Raw genomic sequence first — 17,678 nt, 5'->3', positions numbered from 1 at the left:
TGTGATAGCCACAAAGCCTCACGATGAATAGGAAAACCTTGAAAGCGCAAGCAATCTCACACTTGACCAATCTTGGCCATCTTGCCCTAAACCTCCAATCATGCTAAAGTCCAAAGCAATGATCAAAATTCTAAATAAAATGGCAATTGAACAAGCCCACTTAGAAAATAGGAATGCCATAGAGAGCCTCATCAAATTGGATGCTAGGCTAAAGCTATTCACATACATCCACATCCAAGGAAATATGGGCACAACACCAAAAGAACATGAGGAATACGTAGCATATCCCCTAAACATGGAAAGAGCACGAACATCTGGACATGTACTACAACATGCTTCTAGATTATCTAATGCGACATATCTCAAATGAGAAAGCCAAATAATGCCGGTTAACTCTCACATTCAACGATGTGCTTTGCTAGCAAAACCCATTCGACATAGAACAACTAAAATAACAAGTAGAAGGATGAAGATAGTTTGAGAAACATTGGTTTTATAATCAAGTCTCAATAGCTAAACTTGGAGGGCCAATTAATGACTATCGTGAAGGAGATATGAGCCATATGGTAGTCTTAAAGAGACTCGACATGTATAGCCTCTAGTTCCTTTCATATACTTGCTACCATTTGGGATATGGACTTAGGTGGACTAATGCTATAATATACCTTGCTTGATAAAGTCCTTATGGAAGATGAGCTTCATGTGGCTATTAGGCTAGGGCAAGGAATTGTAATAGTGGATATTGCACAATATTTACATTTTCTAGGGAATCTATGATGACTCCTTGGTGCCTATGGTGCACTTGAGTATAATTCTCAAATCTATAATTGACTTTCGCCACCTTGGAGTAACAAGAACTATAGCATATTTCTATGCACATAAACAAATAACAACACAAAAGAAAACAAAGTATCAGCAAGTTTTTGTCTACTATTTGTATCATCAAAGCTTCCTCTATGTAGACAAACCATTTATGATCGCTCTTTAACAAACCTTTGGCCATGCAAGCTTATTTGAAAGAAGAGTATAAAATTGAATACATAGTGCAAAATTCTTCAAAACTTTTGCATCCTTTGCACATTGTGAGGATTTCTAGGAGTAGGAGAGCCAAGTAATAAAGCTTGCATGTGTAAAGTAGAATGGAATAAATATGGCTGTAGATATCTTCCTTTTTTTGCCTTGTCCATAATTTTCTTTTTGCATTCCAAACCCACTTCATAAAATTGTGCTAGTGACACAAAGAAATAGGCCTAACCAATGTAGGTGAGCTGAGACTCCCTAGGTTTCTCTTGCCCTTGATGTGCCTTGAGTTTACATAGTGGAATAGAAATTGATCCCAAAAGGGAGCTGATGTCACTAGGCATTTCTAGCTTGAGGACCCCTAGATGCAATGTCATGTTTTTGCATGCTTTTTTTTTCCCCTTAAATTTCTTTTGATACGCAATGCATTGGAAGAGGATTTTTAGCCTCTATGCATTGAATAAGATGGTAACATTGAATAGACTCAGTAAGGATTGATAGAAGGAATAAATCAATCCATGTCAAAGAAAAAGTGATAGGATAGTCCTTGGGACTTGAGATAGGTTATCTTGCACATTGAGGCTTGATCAATGAAGGGAATGAATTCGGTCAATCATGGAACAAATTTAAAGTCGATATGACAAATGACATTCTCCATGGCTTAGCTTGTGGTCATGGTGATTTTCTTTGTATCCAAGAAATGGCCTTCAATATTGGATGGATGATTGATGTATTTGGAAGACATGTTGTCGTAGCATGGATGAAGTCTTGATCAGTTCAAGGGAATGCATAAGATGGAGAGGTCATTGGTTTTAGCTATTGATAATTATTTGATTCATGAGGAGATGGATGTAGACATGATGCAATTGCAAACCATAGCCTTTTTAATGGACTCCATTTTCACTGGGTGTCAAGGAGGACATTTTTGTATGTGCTTGCTATTATGAAAAATTTGTAGAATGTTGTGTTCTTCTAGATGATCTTGGAGGATCGAGAAAAGCATACTTACACAATTTCCTATTAGCAAGATTATGGGAAAAAGGTAAAGTTGTGCTAGCAATAGTAACATGGAATTGTAGCATTGTTGTTGCCAAAGGGACACATTGGTTTCCCTGAGGAGATTCAATGGAGTATCTATGCTCTATATAGGACAATGATAGGTAGCATATAAGCCCCAAGGGATATCTTAGATCCAGTTAACTACACTATTTGAGTGAAACACGGATATCCACTACCACCCACTTTGTTTGGGCTCTATATAGATGAAGTCTCAGACTATGTTGATAGAGAGGGGTAGGAACTAGCTTAGTTGGGGTATTAGTGCCTACATTGACTTATGAATATGACATTGTGCTTATATATCTAGCTTACTTAAGGGCCTACAAGGCATTTGGATGCACCATCACCTTTTTGCAAATATAGAGATCTTCGAGTGAATCTTGAGAAAATGAAGGATATGATATCCAATACCTCGGTCAATTAGGTGACAAACTTCAAGTATCAATTTACTTTTAATGGAGAGCCAATGAAGTTTGTCAGATAGTATGTATACTTGGGACTCACTTTCAAAGGCCCACAATTTCCCCAAAAGAGACACTAAAGGCTTGACAAGCACAAGCATATGCATCATTAAGTCCCAGGGAATCCACCTTATAGAGCATGTAAGATACCATGTGAGTTCAAAAGAAAGGGTATTATATTTAGTAAAAGTTATAAGATTATATTTACAAAATGAGTTTTTAAATTATAATTTTAAAAAATCTTTAAGTTTAGCAAAGTAAAAGGGATCATTTTAAGGCCTTATAGCATGTAAAAAATGTATTTCTTAATATCCTTTGAATGCACATTATATAGATGATTTCTTAAAGATGGACCCCTCGAGCATTAACTGCATTGAAGAGACTATTTACACGCATACAATTCTGTGAACCATGTATCAAATTATGGCTCTTTGATGCACTAGTTACACCTACGCTTCTCTACAAGGTTGCCATTTGGGACCCAAGCCTCTATCATACAAGGAGATGGCACTCACATATTATGATGGACCAAAGACAATTTTATGATGAATGGGATCATATGGAGTAACCACTGGTCATGATGATATCACATATGATGCAAGCGAAGAGCTCAATTGCAGACAAAATTATCAAAGCTAAGATAGGACCAACAATTATGGTGATTAAGGCCATACTCTAGACATTTGACTTTTTTACATAGATTATAGGAGCTCCCTAATGATAGATACCAATGTGATTAGCTGATCAAAGCTAAACCACGTGATTAAAGCAGACATTTTGAGACTAGACACAAAGAAGACTTGGACTAGATGCCTTTTCCCACATGGCAAGAGGATGGCACACTACCATAATCATATTCTTTGGCTCTCTAAGGACAACTTCATCACCCATCGAGCTATTTGGATACTTAGCTACCACATGGAATGTGTACAACTCTTGCTAAGATCCTACCTCAATACCTCATCTAAGGATTAGGGCAAGCAATGGAAGGGTATCGAAACAGAGTACCCCATGTGTGCCAATTTTGTGATAGAGAGCCAAAGACAGAGGAGCATTATATATGTCCATGTATGGTACTTTAACATTTGAGGCAAATATCATTGTTTCTTTCGAGAGGTTTTTGGTCCTATGTGACAAGTGATGCAATTGAATTGGGAATGTTTACTATACTTTCTCTTAGAGCTCCACAGAAGGAAAACTGCTATTGAATGGGATAGGAGCCTCCCATAGCCAAGTCCACCCAAACAAAGAGTTGTCACGGACTTTTTCATTATTTCATAATCGAGCACAAGGTTGGCCACCACCATTGCTGAAAGACGACAAGTAAAGCTACATCATAGAAAAGCTTCGTTTTCAAGGGATGCCTCATGAGATAGAGTAAGACATCCACTCCCATCAAGAAAAGATCTAAACAACCTTATCATAGATAGATCAAAGCAAGAAACAGATGTCGAGGCACCTCAACCACTTACATTTCCACCTTAGGGAGATACCTTACCAAGAAAAATAGTGTTTCCATATTTTCCTTCCCTTTTTTAGTCATTTCAATCTATACCACAAACATATTCTTACAAAGAATATCACCTAACATCTAGTCTCTTAGGCATGTCTTTTAATCTTTTTAGATGAGAGACACTTTATTGTATGAACTAGGGCAATCTCATATTAAGCCACGTTGGTCTTTTAGAGACTATACTCTCTCTCTCTCTCTCTCTCTCTCCAAGTTTTCTTGCTTATTGGTTTTCATCACTTTGCTCTTTTATTTTCCCAACATTGAGGTTTCTATTTTTGCATCACTTTGTTTTATGTCTCAAAGTTGTAAGTTCTTATTGCTTAAATGCTTGCCTCACTTCACTTTTTGAATTCCTCCCGCTACTAGCCTATATGCTGCATATGTTTTGCATGACTATGCATTCTGTCACACACACACACACACACACAACATAAAGGCCACCAATGTATGGGTTTGAACATTTGTATGTACTAGTTTGCTTGATTGGCCAACATGGGTTCCAAAAACAATTATGCTTTATACTTAATACTCTTTTTCTTGCTTAGTCCACAGCATTGGACATTCTTGATCTTTAGCAAACTATCCTAGCTGCTGATATTATGATGGAGCTAATAATAGTACACAAGGTTCACATGTTCCATACTCTAATTAGCCTCAGATGAGTGCCTGCTTTTAGTACCAAGTCACATGTATTTGGTTAAGCGCTATATCGGGAAATGCTACAGCTAGATGACAGGAAGTAGACCTAGCCAGATTGCTTAAAAGCTCGCATCACACTTTCAGTGGGGGAGTGTCTGCATATTGGAATGTTCTTTTGCCAAACTCCGCACCATATCTGTCCCCAGCAACTTCATGTGGCGGCACTGCTGCCGTTACTTCATCCAAATCCTCCTTTGTCAGATGAACTTTGAGGGCGCCCATATTCTCGTCAAAGTTTGCTTTCTTGGTTGTACCTGCCGCAAAACACCGTTAGAAAGCACTGTGTTTCACAATGCACTGTAACACCATGTCACTAAGAATGCATACAAGATGCTTCCATGCCACTAAGAATGTAATAGGCACCATCACCTGGAATAGGCACCACATCATCCCCCTGATGTAAAACCCAAGCCAACGCCAACTGCCCAGGCGTGCAGCCATGCTTCTTTGCTAAGTTCAACACACGCTCATAGAATATCTTGTTCTTCTCCAGATTCTCGCCTTGGAACCGAGGTAGCCTCATCTGATTCAAAATAGATGTTCAAGAAAATTGTTATCCTGTCGCTTTTTTGTTGATACAGTCCACCCACTTCACATACATGTCCCACACAAGGAACTAATTTTAGGATGGCTGGCAAATGTAATATGAGAGACAAATGTGATATGTCATGAGAAAAGCAAAAGGTAGACAAAGAAGGAGACATTCTTTCTTCCAATTATGACGAGCTTTAAAGTATTATTTTCCAGAATTCAATTGGTCTGAACAGACGAAGGGGATTACCACTCACTCAGGCCTGGACAGTACAGTTTTGATGGTCAATTCAACCAAGTTTCGGGATGTTGAATTTGAACTGGTCTACATTGGCGAACTTACTCGTTCCCTTTTGAATTGTCACTCTAAGAGACAAGCAAGGTGGGCAACTCTCCCTCGATTCACTTTCCTAAACTGGCTATATGACAAGGCACCCATTCTAAACTGGAAGTTGGAATACCTCAAACTGGGATTACATTCAACATCATATCACTGTTCAGAAGTAACTCCCCACTACTTCTTATATACCTTCTAGGTGGGAGAAAGGGGGGTTACGTGTTCATAGCCAGTAACTGCATCATACACATGTCAAGCTCCGTTCATAGCTTTATGGAACAAGAGTGCCTTAATCTGAACATAAGTACTGGCTTTACTAGCAAAACCAGCTAGACTCCACAATTATGCCACCATCTGGGCATCTGAGACAAGTATCATCTGGTCTATACAGTTCCTGCAAATAAAGCAAGTAACCATTCCCTGTCCTTTATGATTATACCCAACAACTTCCAACACACTCCAACTTATGTTGTTTTAAATCTTGAAAAGGGTTCTCAATGTAACATATCAGTTGACAGCTTCTTTCCGTCTTCACTGGTCCGTGACTATATGTAATCAACATAGTTATGCAATCAGGAAATATCTTGCAATCACCATACTCACCCCACTACCATCCCTCCATAATAGAACAACTTGACAGACAGTTCACTTTTTTGTGTCTGCTCAAACCCAGACCAGACGTTGAAATGATGGCAGGTAAAGTTTCATTCAAGAAGTTGCATTTCGATCAGCTACTGACGCAAACAAGTATCTTGCAACTATAGAAGAATAAACAAAATGTTTACCATGATTACAAACACCAACTTGAAAAGCATATCATAGCGAACTTGACTGATAGTGTGAGATCTCTTCAGATGAGTACTTACCATGCGAGTATCAGTGCTCTCCAGCTTTTCAAGAATTGCCTTACCACTGAAAAATCCACGACCAAGTGGACTGTATGCAACTATTCCAATCCCCAATTCTCTGTCAGAAGGCAGTGCACAAGTTACACACTCAAACTTTACAAATAATCCTAGAAAAGTAGTGCTTATTCCCATGCAAGCTGCAATACACCGACCATCCACAAGCACAGTTTTGAAACATATCTGTCATTCAGATGCAGTAACATGAGATCTCATTACTCTTACAATACACATGAAACTGCAGTCACCTGGTAACATTTAGAACTCCCAAGTCCCAAACCATGTTTTAGAGGTTACAAATGCAGATCCTCTTTTGACAGTTCAAAGAGTACCTGCACGTTGGAACAATCTCTTCTTCCACATCTCTTGACCATAGGGACCATTCAAGCTGGACCGCAGTGATTGGATGAACTGCATGTGCTCGCCTAATAGTCTCTGCACTGGCCTCAGACAATCCAATATATTTCACTTTGCCTTCTTCTACCAGCTTTTTTAATGCTCCAACCTATGTTTAATGATGATAAAGAGGACCAGAGTTTCAGTGCATTCATGAATCTCCAAAGCCATGCAAAAGTCATAGACCAGCATCAAGAGATAATCTACCACTAACAATGCACACTCCATCTTATAAATAAAGAACGATTTCTTCACTATTAGAAGAATCCATCTTTGATCTTATGAGCAAAATTAAACGTGGACCTTATTGGCCTTTCCAACAAACATAAAGGAAAGGATAAAAACAAACAATTTGTAAAGCTGTAATGCAGTACTACCTTGACATGCATAGAGTTATTGCAGGAAACACAGAAACTGGATAAACTGAGTTTACCGTCTCTTCAATTGGAACTGTTGTGTCGACACGATGCTGGTAATAAAGATCAATGTAGTCAACATCAAGCCTTTTAAGGCTGGCCTCACATGCCTCTCTTACATAGTGCGCTGAACCCTTCACTATCCTGGCACCACTCTCTGTTGCAACATTTCCAAACTTTGTAGCTAGCTGAATCTTTGCACGTGGGAAGTGTTTCAGAGCCTGCGTTATAGCAGCCTTTGAGTACCATTACAGAATATGACCATGCGTGAGAGCTGCGTGATGCATCCTAGAGATAAGAGGGAGTCACAACAAATTGAATGTAATAAGCTCTTCGATGAAATATGAGTCAATATTTGATCCTTAGGATGATGCATTTACGGACATAAAGGATAATCAACCAATCTATCATCAGATCATGAACTCTTCAATGAGACGTGGGGTGAACAATTTGATTACTTGTGGAGGCTACAGGATGCATCTCGGATATATACATGGGAATAAACAATTCAATCAGATTATAGGTGGGCTCTTCCATGAAATTTGGGTGTACACGCAATCAATTGCAAAAACTGGATGATGCACTTTGGATATCATGGGAAAATGAAAAGCTGATCAGATGAGCTCTTCAGAACACGACGAGTGAGTGATGTTTGCTAACAAAATAAAACATACGGACCTTTCCAACCAGAAGCTCATTTGTGAAGGGGCCATAGATATCCGAGGTGTCAAGGAACGTAACGCCACTGTCGATCACATGTTTGATAAGGTCGATGCCGACGTCCTCGTCCACGGGCTTGCCATAGAAGGCAGACAGGCCCATACATCCAAATCCTACGCGAGGGACCTGCATTGGAACAAAGCGGAAAACAGTCACGCGCACATACAGGCCTCTCTTTTGGCTGAGATCACTGTTCAGTATCCCGCATGATAAAGTCCCAGTACACAAACAGAACACACACACAGGAATTAGAGCATACCTTAAAGCCTTGGGAGCCCAAAGGGCGAAGATTAAGAGCCATGATGACAATAACAATGGCTGCTCAGACACAGAGCGAGCGAGAGAGAGAGAGCTGAGGCACAAATGCAAGCAGCGGATGCAGGCTTTTACAGAGAGACCCAAGTGGAAGATCCTCCTCTGCACTTGAGTTCTTTTTGTATGTGGAAATTACAGCTGACGACTGTTGTATATAAATACAACAACACGGAGACAGAGAGATCCGGGGGGGGGGGAGAGAGAGAGAGAGAGATTGGTGGACTTTAGAACATCCGGTTTTCAGACAAAAAGAAACAGCGTGAGAAAAAAAATGAACGCGACATGAGAAATTAGAATGACATATGTATTATGGATGGATTGGTGTTTGTAGGGTATGATGTCACGCCCCACATCATCCTTGAGAACTTGCGCCACTCTAGTCTCTCAAAGTTCAATGTCACGCCTCACATCATCCTCCTTAAGAAGAGCCACTCTAGTCTCTCAAAGTCACACCTCACATCATCCTCCTTAAGAAGAGCCACTCTAGTCTCTCAAAGTTCAATATCCAATGTCCATTGGCAGCTTGCATTTTTTGTCCTACCAACAACAAAATCCATAGGTAGCTCCCTAGGAATTTGGGCATCATTTTGGGGTCACCTAGTTCTTTTTCTATAGGGGTTTGTCCTTGTCCATCAATTGTTTCAATAAGTTCATCCAAATAAGTTGAATAAGACAGTCTAGGAATATCATAGCCTTGACTTTTAAACCATTCCAGATCTTTCAAGCAGACCTTTCCAAACCAATGTCTCTGAATTCTACATAGATTTGATGTGGAGCTTTATTCACGACACTTTCCATTGTATCATATACAACCTTACTATTGACAAGGAATTTGATGTAGCCTTCAATAGACAGTTCTCATTTGGCCAGGGGCTTGTCGTCCTTTTTTGCTTCTTTCTCTAATTTTCTCTTATGGCCTTGCACCTGCTGGTGGACTGTACAACTTTGCTCGTTTGACAAGCTACCTTCAATGGCATTCTGGTTTGGCTTTGTGACGATGTTGTTACTTGCGCTACTTGCAAATCCATTCTCCCAAACCATATCCATAGCCACTATGATGAGAAACTGGCCCACTAGCCTTGAGGATTTGTTCAATGCAATAGAACACTCTGAAACTACGAATCACCATTGGGCCTTTCGCAGGTTTCATAATTTGCAGGATGATGACATACCCCATTATGACCTACACGAGAGGATAAAAAGATTAAAGTGAGCCACAACCCCATAATTGCAATGGGGTTCAATGTTGCACAAGTCAAATTAGTGATGTTGATTGTGGTTGCATATGTGCACAATAGCTCCAAAAATTCGACTTGTGAATGCTCACTAGCGTTTTCCATGAGATCTTGGATATCCCTTTCTTCGGAAGCCCAATTGGCAATGCTTTTAAGGACTTGATCCTGAAACAAAGCTGTTGTTCTATTGATCTTCAAATGCTTTGTTCAAATTGGAAATGAGCTTTGGAATGGAAGTGGACTTATACAAGGAGAAAATGAAAAAGGGACAAATTGTAGAGCTTGCAAAGATGAAGAAATCCCACCACTAGCTACCTAGCTCAGCCATGGCTCTAATACAATGTTGAGAAACATGGATCTAGAGCTATGCTAGCTATGGTAGATAGAGGCTATAAATATAAAACTTGATTGATATTAATAATTGTAACTCAAATGAATTAGGTTTCAAGATAGATTAACTTGGACTCATAAACACAATCTTGAGTGACAGAGAATGATAGTACTATATCTTTGAAATGAGTGTCAAGTACGTGTATATGCAGCTTTTGGATAGTTCCAATCTTCTTCTCTGTGCTTATGGGATTTTGGACATCTCTTCCTAGAGCTTCTAGAGCATACATATTTGTCATATCTCTCATACAAAGCCACTTATGGGCAAGCATCATTTGCTATTCTCACACAACAGGGATGCCTTGCCTATAGTACCTTTATGCATGATGACACAAAGCTCAAACACAAAACTATTCCAATAAATAAATTAGAGCTACAAAGGGTACTCCTTTAGTATCTAATGAGAAAACTAGCCTACAACCATGCAACCAACCTAAAACCTCTCAAAGATCTCATGGAAGAGACGAGGTGGAAATGGACTAGAGTGTACGATCTGAACCTATTATACAATTGGGCTCTACTAAGAGAAAATGGGAACTTGCAGGACGATGAACTAGTAGAAGATGAGTCTTCTAAATGAGAGAATTATGATGATGAATACATGGATTGTGACTCTAAGAATGAGGATAGTGTGAGGAAAAGTGGAAACCATAGACTATGACACTGATGGGTAGACAATCAAGCAAATAATGAAGGACTCCAAGCCCAAAGGCACTAATGCTTTCAAGATAGAAAAGGGGGTTATGAAAGTGGATTGTGATTGGAATTGGCTAGAGCATCTAGATGTGGTGATTATGAGCAAGTAGGGTTAACTCGATTGCAACCATATATGAAATAGGATCAACATTTGAGCTTTGACCACTTGGTGAGACTCCTACTTTCAGTGAAGTCTATGAATTCAACTATGATTCTGAAATAAGCTCTGATAGAGTGATCCTAAGATTCTAAAACCCCCTAGGACCCGATGCACCAAGGGAGAACTCCCAATCCACCTAAGGTGTAGATGGCTAAAGGAGGAAGCGAGAAAGCAAACTAAGGATTTGGATGCTAAAAAGAAAAGGAAACCACAGAACCTACCTAAATCATTATAGTCTTTGAAGAACAGTGTAGACAATACGTTCTCTCATTGAGCCCCTTGAAGTGCCAATTCTGGGTAAGACATGACTGTATGCTAGGGCACATGGTGTGGAGGAATGGAATTGCTATGGACATCTCAAAAGTGAAGGTGATTATTGATCTTCCACCTCCGATAAACTACAAGGGAGTTCGGTGCTTCATAGTTCATACTAGATACTATTGAAAATTTGTGTTGAACAATGCATTGATTGCTAGATCCCTATACAAGTTGCCGATTATGTTCAAATGGAAAGAGGAGTGCCAACAAGCCTATGAATAGCTGAAAGAGGCTCTAACATCAACTCCTATCTTAACAGCCCTAGAGTGGTCCATCACTTTCCATGTGCACATTGAGGCTTCAAAATTTGCGATGGAGGCAATGTTGTGCCAACCTAGTGAACATAACATGGATTTCCTAGTGAGCTTTGTAGCAAGCAACTCACTAATGCAAAGATGAACTACTCCACAATAGAGTAAGAAGGGTTGGCAATGATGTTTGCAGTTAAAAAGTCAAGATGTTATCTTTTGGCCACACTGTTCATCTTCTGTATTGATCATTAGGCATTGCTTTATCTAGTTAACAAACCTTGCGCAACAAGATGCATTGCCAAATGGTTGCTACTCTTGTTTGGATTTGATTTTTCATTGGTGATGCAAAAGGGAAAGCAACATTATATGGTAGATCAAATGTCCTACGTAACGACCGGAGAACCTTCTAGGAAAGGCATCATGGATGATTTGTCTAATGCTCACCTTTTCACAATATCCAGTGAAAATGAACTTTACAAAGCAGACCTTACATCTTACTGGGATGACGATATGGTGCAGATCTTAGAAAATGGGATCCTCGATTACCCGATCAAAAAAGATAGACTAACGTATCTTATATTGAAGGTTTAACCTTACTAGATGACTGCGAGACAACTTTATCAATTAGGGTAGGGTGGTCTATTAAGATGGCATGTCTGTGAAAATGAGATTCATGATATGCTCACTAAAGTGCATGGAAACTTGAATAGATATAAAAGCCTATACTAAGACAAGTTGTCAATAGCCCCATGGAAATTCAACAAGAATATATAGTCCATCCCTTTTAATGATGGAGATATGTTGCATCTTTCCATCATGGCCTCAAGCACATTGTCTAGAGTTTTTCATTATAAACATTTCCACAACTAAATATGACCCTGAGATGCAATCACTTTTAATAACATGGAACTCTATTACGAATTGCGAAGAAGTTTCAACTCGAATTTTTGAAAAGCTAAGAAGACATGTTTCTGAAAAGCTCATGCTATAGTTATCCTTTGAGGAGTATTTTTTGCACTATGAAGAGAGAGAATAATCATATGTGTATAGGAACTAAAGACCTAGTTGGGATTTGCAATTAGCACCTTGGCTGATTTCAACCAAGGAAGAGATCTCACACTAATGATCTTAAAACCAACTAGAGCAACTCATATATTTGGCCTTTTAGGGGCTGATATGAATAGCTCTTTTTCTGAATGAAGTAATTTGTCATTGCTAGAGACAAGTTATCTTCGATGCCATACACGGGACGTTTCCTATTATAGGCTAGTGGGAAGGCATATTTGATCCATTCTTGAAGCCAGGGCTCAATAGTACCCATCAAATATAATGGAATGCTATGGGGCTCAACCTCTAGTAGGTAGGAATGGACATCTAAATAGTTTAGTATGGTATTGTTGGCATCAAATCAAGAGTGTTTTTCCCACACTTTCTGCAAGCTCTTGATAACAGAGGCTTCTCCCAATGTTGCTCACATCAACATGAGGGATCTAGCAAAAACTCTTTTGTCACACTTAATCTTCCTGAGAGAATATATCTACTCATACGAAAATAGGAACATAAGACTTAATCAATAGGAAGTCTACAAATATCATTGGGGACCATAGCAAATATTTGGATTTTGCATCCAACATAAGACTTAATCAAATATCATTGGGGACCAAAACCATGATATTTGCTTTGGTCCGCAATGATAGCAAGAATTGTTGGGCTCTAGGCCTCACCATATAGTAATAATCCTCACTGACCTGGACTAGTTTGGACCTATCCAACAACTAGTCCTACTCAAAAGCTCATTTTGATTCCTTCAAGAGCATCACATTAAAATCAATGGTTATCAATCTGCCATTGGTTGCAAGAACATCACCTAGAAGTTTACTTTCCATGGCAAACTCCTCTTTGAGCCACTAGGCTCTTAGGGCTACAAAATAAGCTTACAAATTAGATATGTGCAGGAGACTAAAGAAATAGCCAAACTCAAAAGTGGCTAAGTTACATAATATCTTCACCTAGTCTTTGCTCATTTTTAGAAACCATAATGAACTTGCCTTCTCCCTCCATTTCTCCCATTTGCTCTCCAAAGATAGGAACTGTAGCAAGATCCTCCTCTCCTTCTAGCTCCCCCTTCACCTCTGTAGAGGCAAGAACCATATTGGGCTCCTCCTCTCCTTCCAACTTCCCCTTCTCCTTTTCACAGAGAGAGTAGGCTCAATGGGTATTTTTGCATGCATTTTAGCGTCACTCTAATCATTGCTTGCTTTAGGGTCCCCAATCACCTCTTTCTTGATATCACCAAAGTCGTGTCCAAGCCCTTTAGGTCTTTCTTTGTAGCATGTTTTGTTTGTGTACACCATATTAGCCTCACAATCTTCAAAGTTCAACAAGATGACCCATAGAAAAAGAGGAAAAGAAAAAGGCAGACAATATGAGAAAGAAGCAAATAGTTACTTACTCTCTTGAGTATATCCTTCGTGTGCCTAACTCTTGACCACTTTCCGGATTCGATGATTGCATCCAACTTTCACACAAGTGTCGTTTGTTATGACAATGGCAGTGAAACATAGTAGGTGGTACTAGTGCTTATAGGTTAGCATGAAATAACCCACCACATAGTTGGAGTCTAAAGACTCCCCACAAGCGCAAGTCCCCAAAACACAGATTGTATTGCCTCCATTCACAACTTGGGGTTTGGGAAACAATGCAAACCTTTTGTCTTCCTCCAAATCTGCAATATCAGCATTTTAAGAAAATCACTCTAGGTGTGAGCGTCTTGACTCTTGACCATGAGCGACCATGAGCGAATCGCATTCCTTCTACAAGACAAACATGAAAATTTTGTCAGTAGAGTACCAAATAGTACCAATGTTATTAAAAAGCACCAAAAGGTAAATCACAATGTACCAAAATACACCAAAAAAATACCAAAATGTTTCACGAGGTATAAAAAATACACAAAGACTTGGATGTAAAATGCATTATAATGTGTGCAATAAAGGTGTGCAAAAGTACTAAATAGTACCATGGAGTATCAAATAAGATTTGATATTGAAAAATAAAAAGGACCAAATAGTATCAAAACTACCAAGCGATGGGAGCCCTCCTCTGATAGAATTTACATGAGGGCCACCACCAACAACCGATGGGAGCCCCATGGCAAGGGATTGGGGCATGCCAAGCAATGGAGAGTACCAAACAACATTTTATATTCAAGAATGAAAAGTATCAAACAACACCAAAAATGCTATAAAAGTACCAAGCAATGGGAGGTCCACCCCCAATTGATGGGGGGGATCCTTTGAAAAAGTTCTTATGAGAGTCATCACCAAGCGATGGGGGGCCCTCTACCAAGGGATGGGGGTATGCCAAGCAATGGAAGTGTTCAAGATTCAGAGGGAGAGAGAGACAAAGACATGGAGTTGTAATAGAGAGTAATGAACTCTCATTGTTCTCTTCTTCTCATTATTCCATAATGCTTACTAAAGTCTAATTGTACATAATTGATAAACACACTAAGTCACTAATTGACCGTACCACTAACTATAGTTGTGTCTGACTGACTCAGTTATTACAACACACATGTAGAGTGACAACTAAGATGAGAGCTGTCTAGATAAGGTCAGTCATGTATGTGATACTAATCACGAGCTTGATTCTCAACACTCCCCCTCAAGCTCAAGCTAACTATTGTACTCCAAGTAACTCCCTAAAATGCAAAAACTTCTCTTTACCAAGTGATTTCGTAAAGATATCTGCTACCTAGTCTTCTGTCTTCACATGGAGTAGATCAATCTTTCCAGCAAGTACCATCTCCCTGATAAAATGGTAATGAACTTCTATGTGTTTGGATCTAACATGATAAACAAGGTTGCTAGCTAGCCTCACACTACTGAGATTGTCACAATGAAATGTGACTTTCTTGTCTAAATGTATACCCAAGTCATGTAGTAGTTTCACAAGCCAAACTACTTCGCATGCTGTTAAGGTTGCACCCCTGTATTCTACCTCTATACTAGATAAATCAATGGTCAGCCGCTTCTTACTACTCCAATTGATCATACTGTTGCCCAAAGTGAAAGCATAACCACTAGTTGACCTCTTGTCATAGAGACAACCATCCCAATCAGCATCCGTATAACCTGTCAAGTCGAATGGTTTTCCATGCTCATAAAATAGTCCATAATCAACAGTACCCTTCACATACCGCATAATCCTCCTAACTGCATCTAAGTGTGGCTTATGAGGTCTCTGCATAAACATGCTAATCAACCCCACTGCATAACTGAAGTCAGGATGGGTAATAGTAAGGTAAATTAGGGTACCCACCATCTGTCTGTACATAGTGACATTCTGGATCTCAGTCCAACATCAACTGCAAGTTTGACATTCTGATGGACCAATGGTGTTTCCATGCCTTTACACTCAATCATGCCATATTTCAGCAACATATCATGAGCATACTGTTTTTGCAATAGCCATATACCTTGAGGTGTAGACACAACCTCAATCCCGAGAAAGTACTTCACTTCACCAAGATCCTTGACTTTGAATTCAACATGTAACATTGCTTTCATTTCAGCAATCCCATGATCATCATCTTCAATGATGGTCAAATCGTCAACATAAACCACCAAAAAAACATAACCAAGCTTTGTCTTCTTTGTAAAGAGGCTATGATCTGCATGACCTATCTAAAAACCAAGTTGGTGCAAATAAGTACTTATGTAAGCACCCCATGCTTTTGGTGCATGTTTCAGTATACAAGGCCTTTTTCAACTTACACACATATGTCAGATTGTCAGGGTGTATATAACCCTTAGGCTGCTCCATATACACCTCTTCAAGCAAGTAACCATTCAAGAATGCATTTTTGACATCCATCTGCCATAATTTCCATCCCTTAGAAGCTGCTAATGCAATGACTGTTCTCACCGTTGCCATCTTGGCAACTGGGTTGAAAGTCTCCTCATAATCTAGGCCGTACTGATGTGCATATCCCTTTGCAACCATCCAGGATTTATACCTTTCCAATGAACCATCTGACTTGCATTTCACTTTATAAACACATTTGTAACCAATGGGTACTTTGCCTTCAAGCAAACATACCAATTCTCATGTCTCATTTTCAGCCGATGCTGCATATTCCTCATCCATGGTAGCACACAAATTCTCATCTATAACTGCGTCACTGAACTTTGTAGGTTCTCTATAGCCTCACATAGCACTTTGGGCTTGCCTCTTGTGAGGCGGCACATACATGCTTTGCCTTGCACCAGGGATCGTAACTGATGTTATGCCCAATTCACTGTCAAGACTGTCACTGCTAGGTGACTCATATCTAGATGTAAGTGGTCCAGTCACATCATCAAACATCTTTTCTTTGCCTTTATCCAATCTCGTGCTCGTTGACATATCTGTATTAGTGGATGTAGTAGTATGAATATGGAGTCGTCCTGTCCAAGGACTAATAGTAGATGAACCACTTGTTGGGCCACTCATAGATGTACTAGTTGAAGGATAATTTTTAGCATAAGGCTGGCTAGTCCACCAAAGACCATTTCATTTGGATTACCATACCATGAGGCCAGATCATCAAAAACTACATCCCTGCTGATCAGAGTTTCCCAAGTGGATGGATCATAGAATTTGTAAGCCTTTCTCTCCTGTGCATAGCTGCTGATCAGAGTTTCCCAAGTGGATGGATCATAGAATTTGTAAGCCTTTCTCTCCTGTGCATAGCCAAGAAAAACACTTTTGATAGCCTTTGGGTCTAACTTCTTCCTCTTTTCATCAGGCACACGTATGTAGGCAATGCAACCAAATACTTTTAAGTGATGAATGTAGGGCTTGTGCTATAATGTGTCCACTTGTCCACTTGTGGGACACGTCTTAGCAGCCCATTGGGAAGAGAGTCTAGAAAGCGCCACCTAACACTCACAAGGAATGTCACAAAAGCCGTCTTCCCTATTGAGATGGATTTGCCCTCTTTGCGAGTGGCACTCAAAGATGATGAGCCTCTCCAACGCCACCTATTGCATTTGAAATGTTTGGATGAGATTCGGTGAATGGCCCTGCAGTTCATGGAAACCACTCAAGCATGACACAAGGTCTATCATGACAGTTTCATCAAGCACAAGAAGTTCAGAGAAGGTGATCTTGTCCTGGTCTATGATTCCCGATTTGGCAAGTTTCTTCGCAAGCTTCAACAATGCTGGATGGGTCCCTATAAGGTACTTACTGTCAATCGTAATGGTTCTGT

At 39.7% G+C, this 17,678-nt stretch overlaps 1 protein-coding gene across 1 annotated transcript; it reads right to left on the bottom strand.

The window, feature by feature from the left end:
• Positions 1–4,516: 4,516 nt before the first annotated feature.
• On the bottom strand, positions 4,517–8,571 carry LOC148029031 (putative aldo-keto reductase 1). Its single transcript, XM_087687799.1, has 7 exons — positions 8,317–8,571; positions 8,016–8,183; positions 7,355–7,558; positions 6,858–7,030; positions 6,487–6,586; positions 5,122–5,275; positions 4,517–5,006 (listed from the first exon to the last, which is right to left on the bottom strand). Exons 1-7 carry the CDS (start codon positions 8,356–8,358, stop codon positions 4,825–4,827), a joined length of 1,023 nt encoding a protein of 340 aa, XP_087543925.1. The 5' UTR covers positions 8,359–8,571; the 3' UTR covers positions 4,517–4,824.
• Positions 8,572–17,678: the final 9,107 nt, after the last annotated feature.

The sequence above is a fragment of the Lygodium microphyllum genome, chromosome 11, assembly GCF_053477565.2.
Source record: "Lygodium microphyllum isolate KBCC chromosome 11, Lygodium_microphyllum_v1.1.10, whole genome shotgun sequence".
NCBI lineage: Eukaryota > Viridiplantae > Streptophyta > Polypodiopsida > Schizaeales > Lygodiaceae > Lygodium > Lygodium microphyllum.
This window is presented reverse-complemented; position numbering and strand designations above follow the sequence as displayed.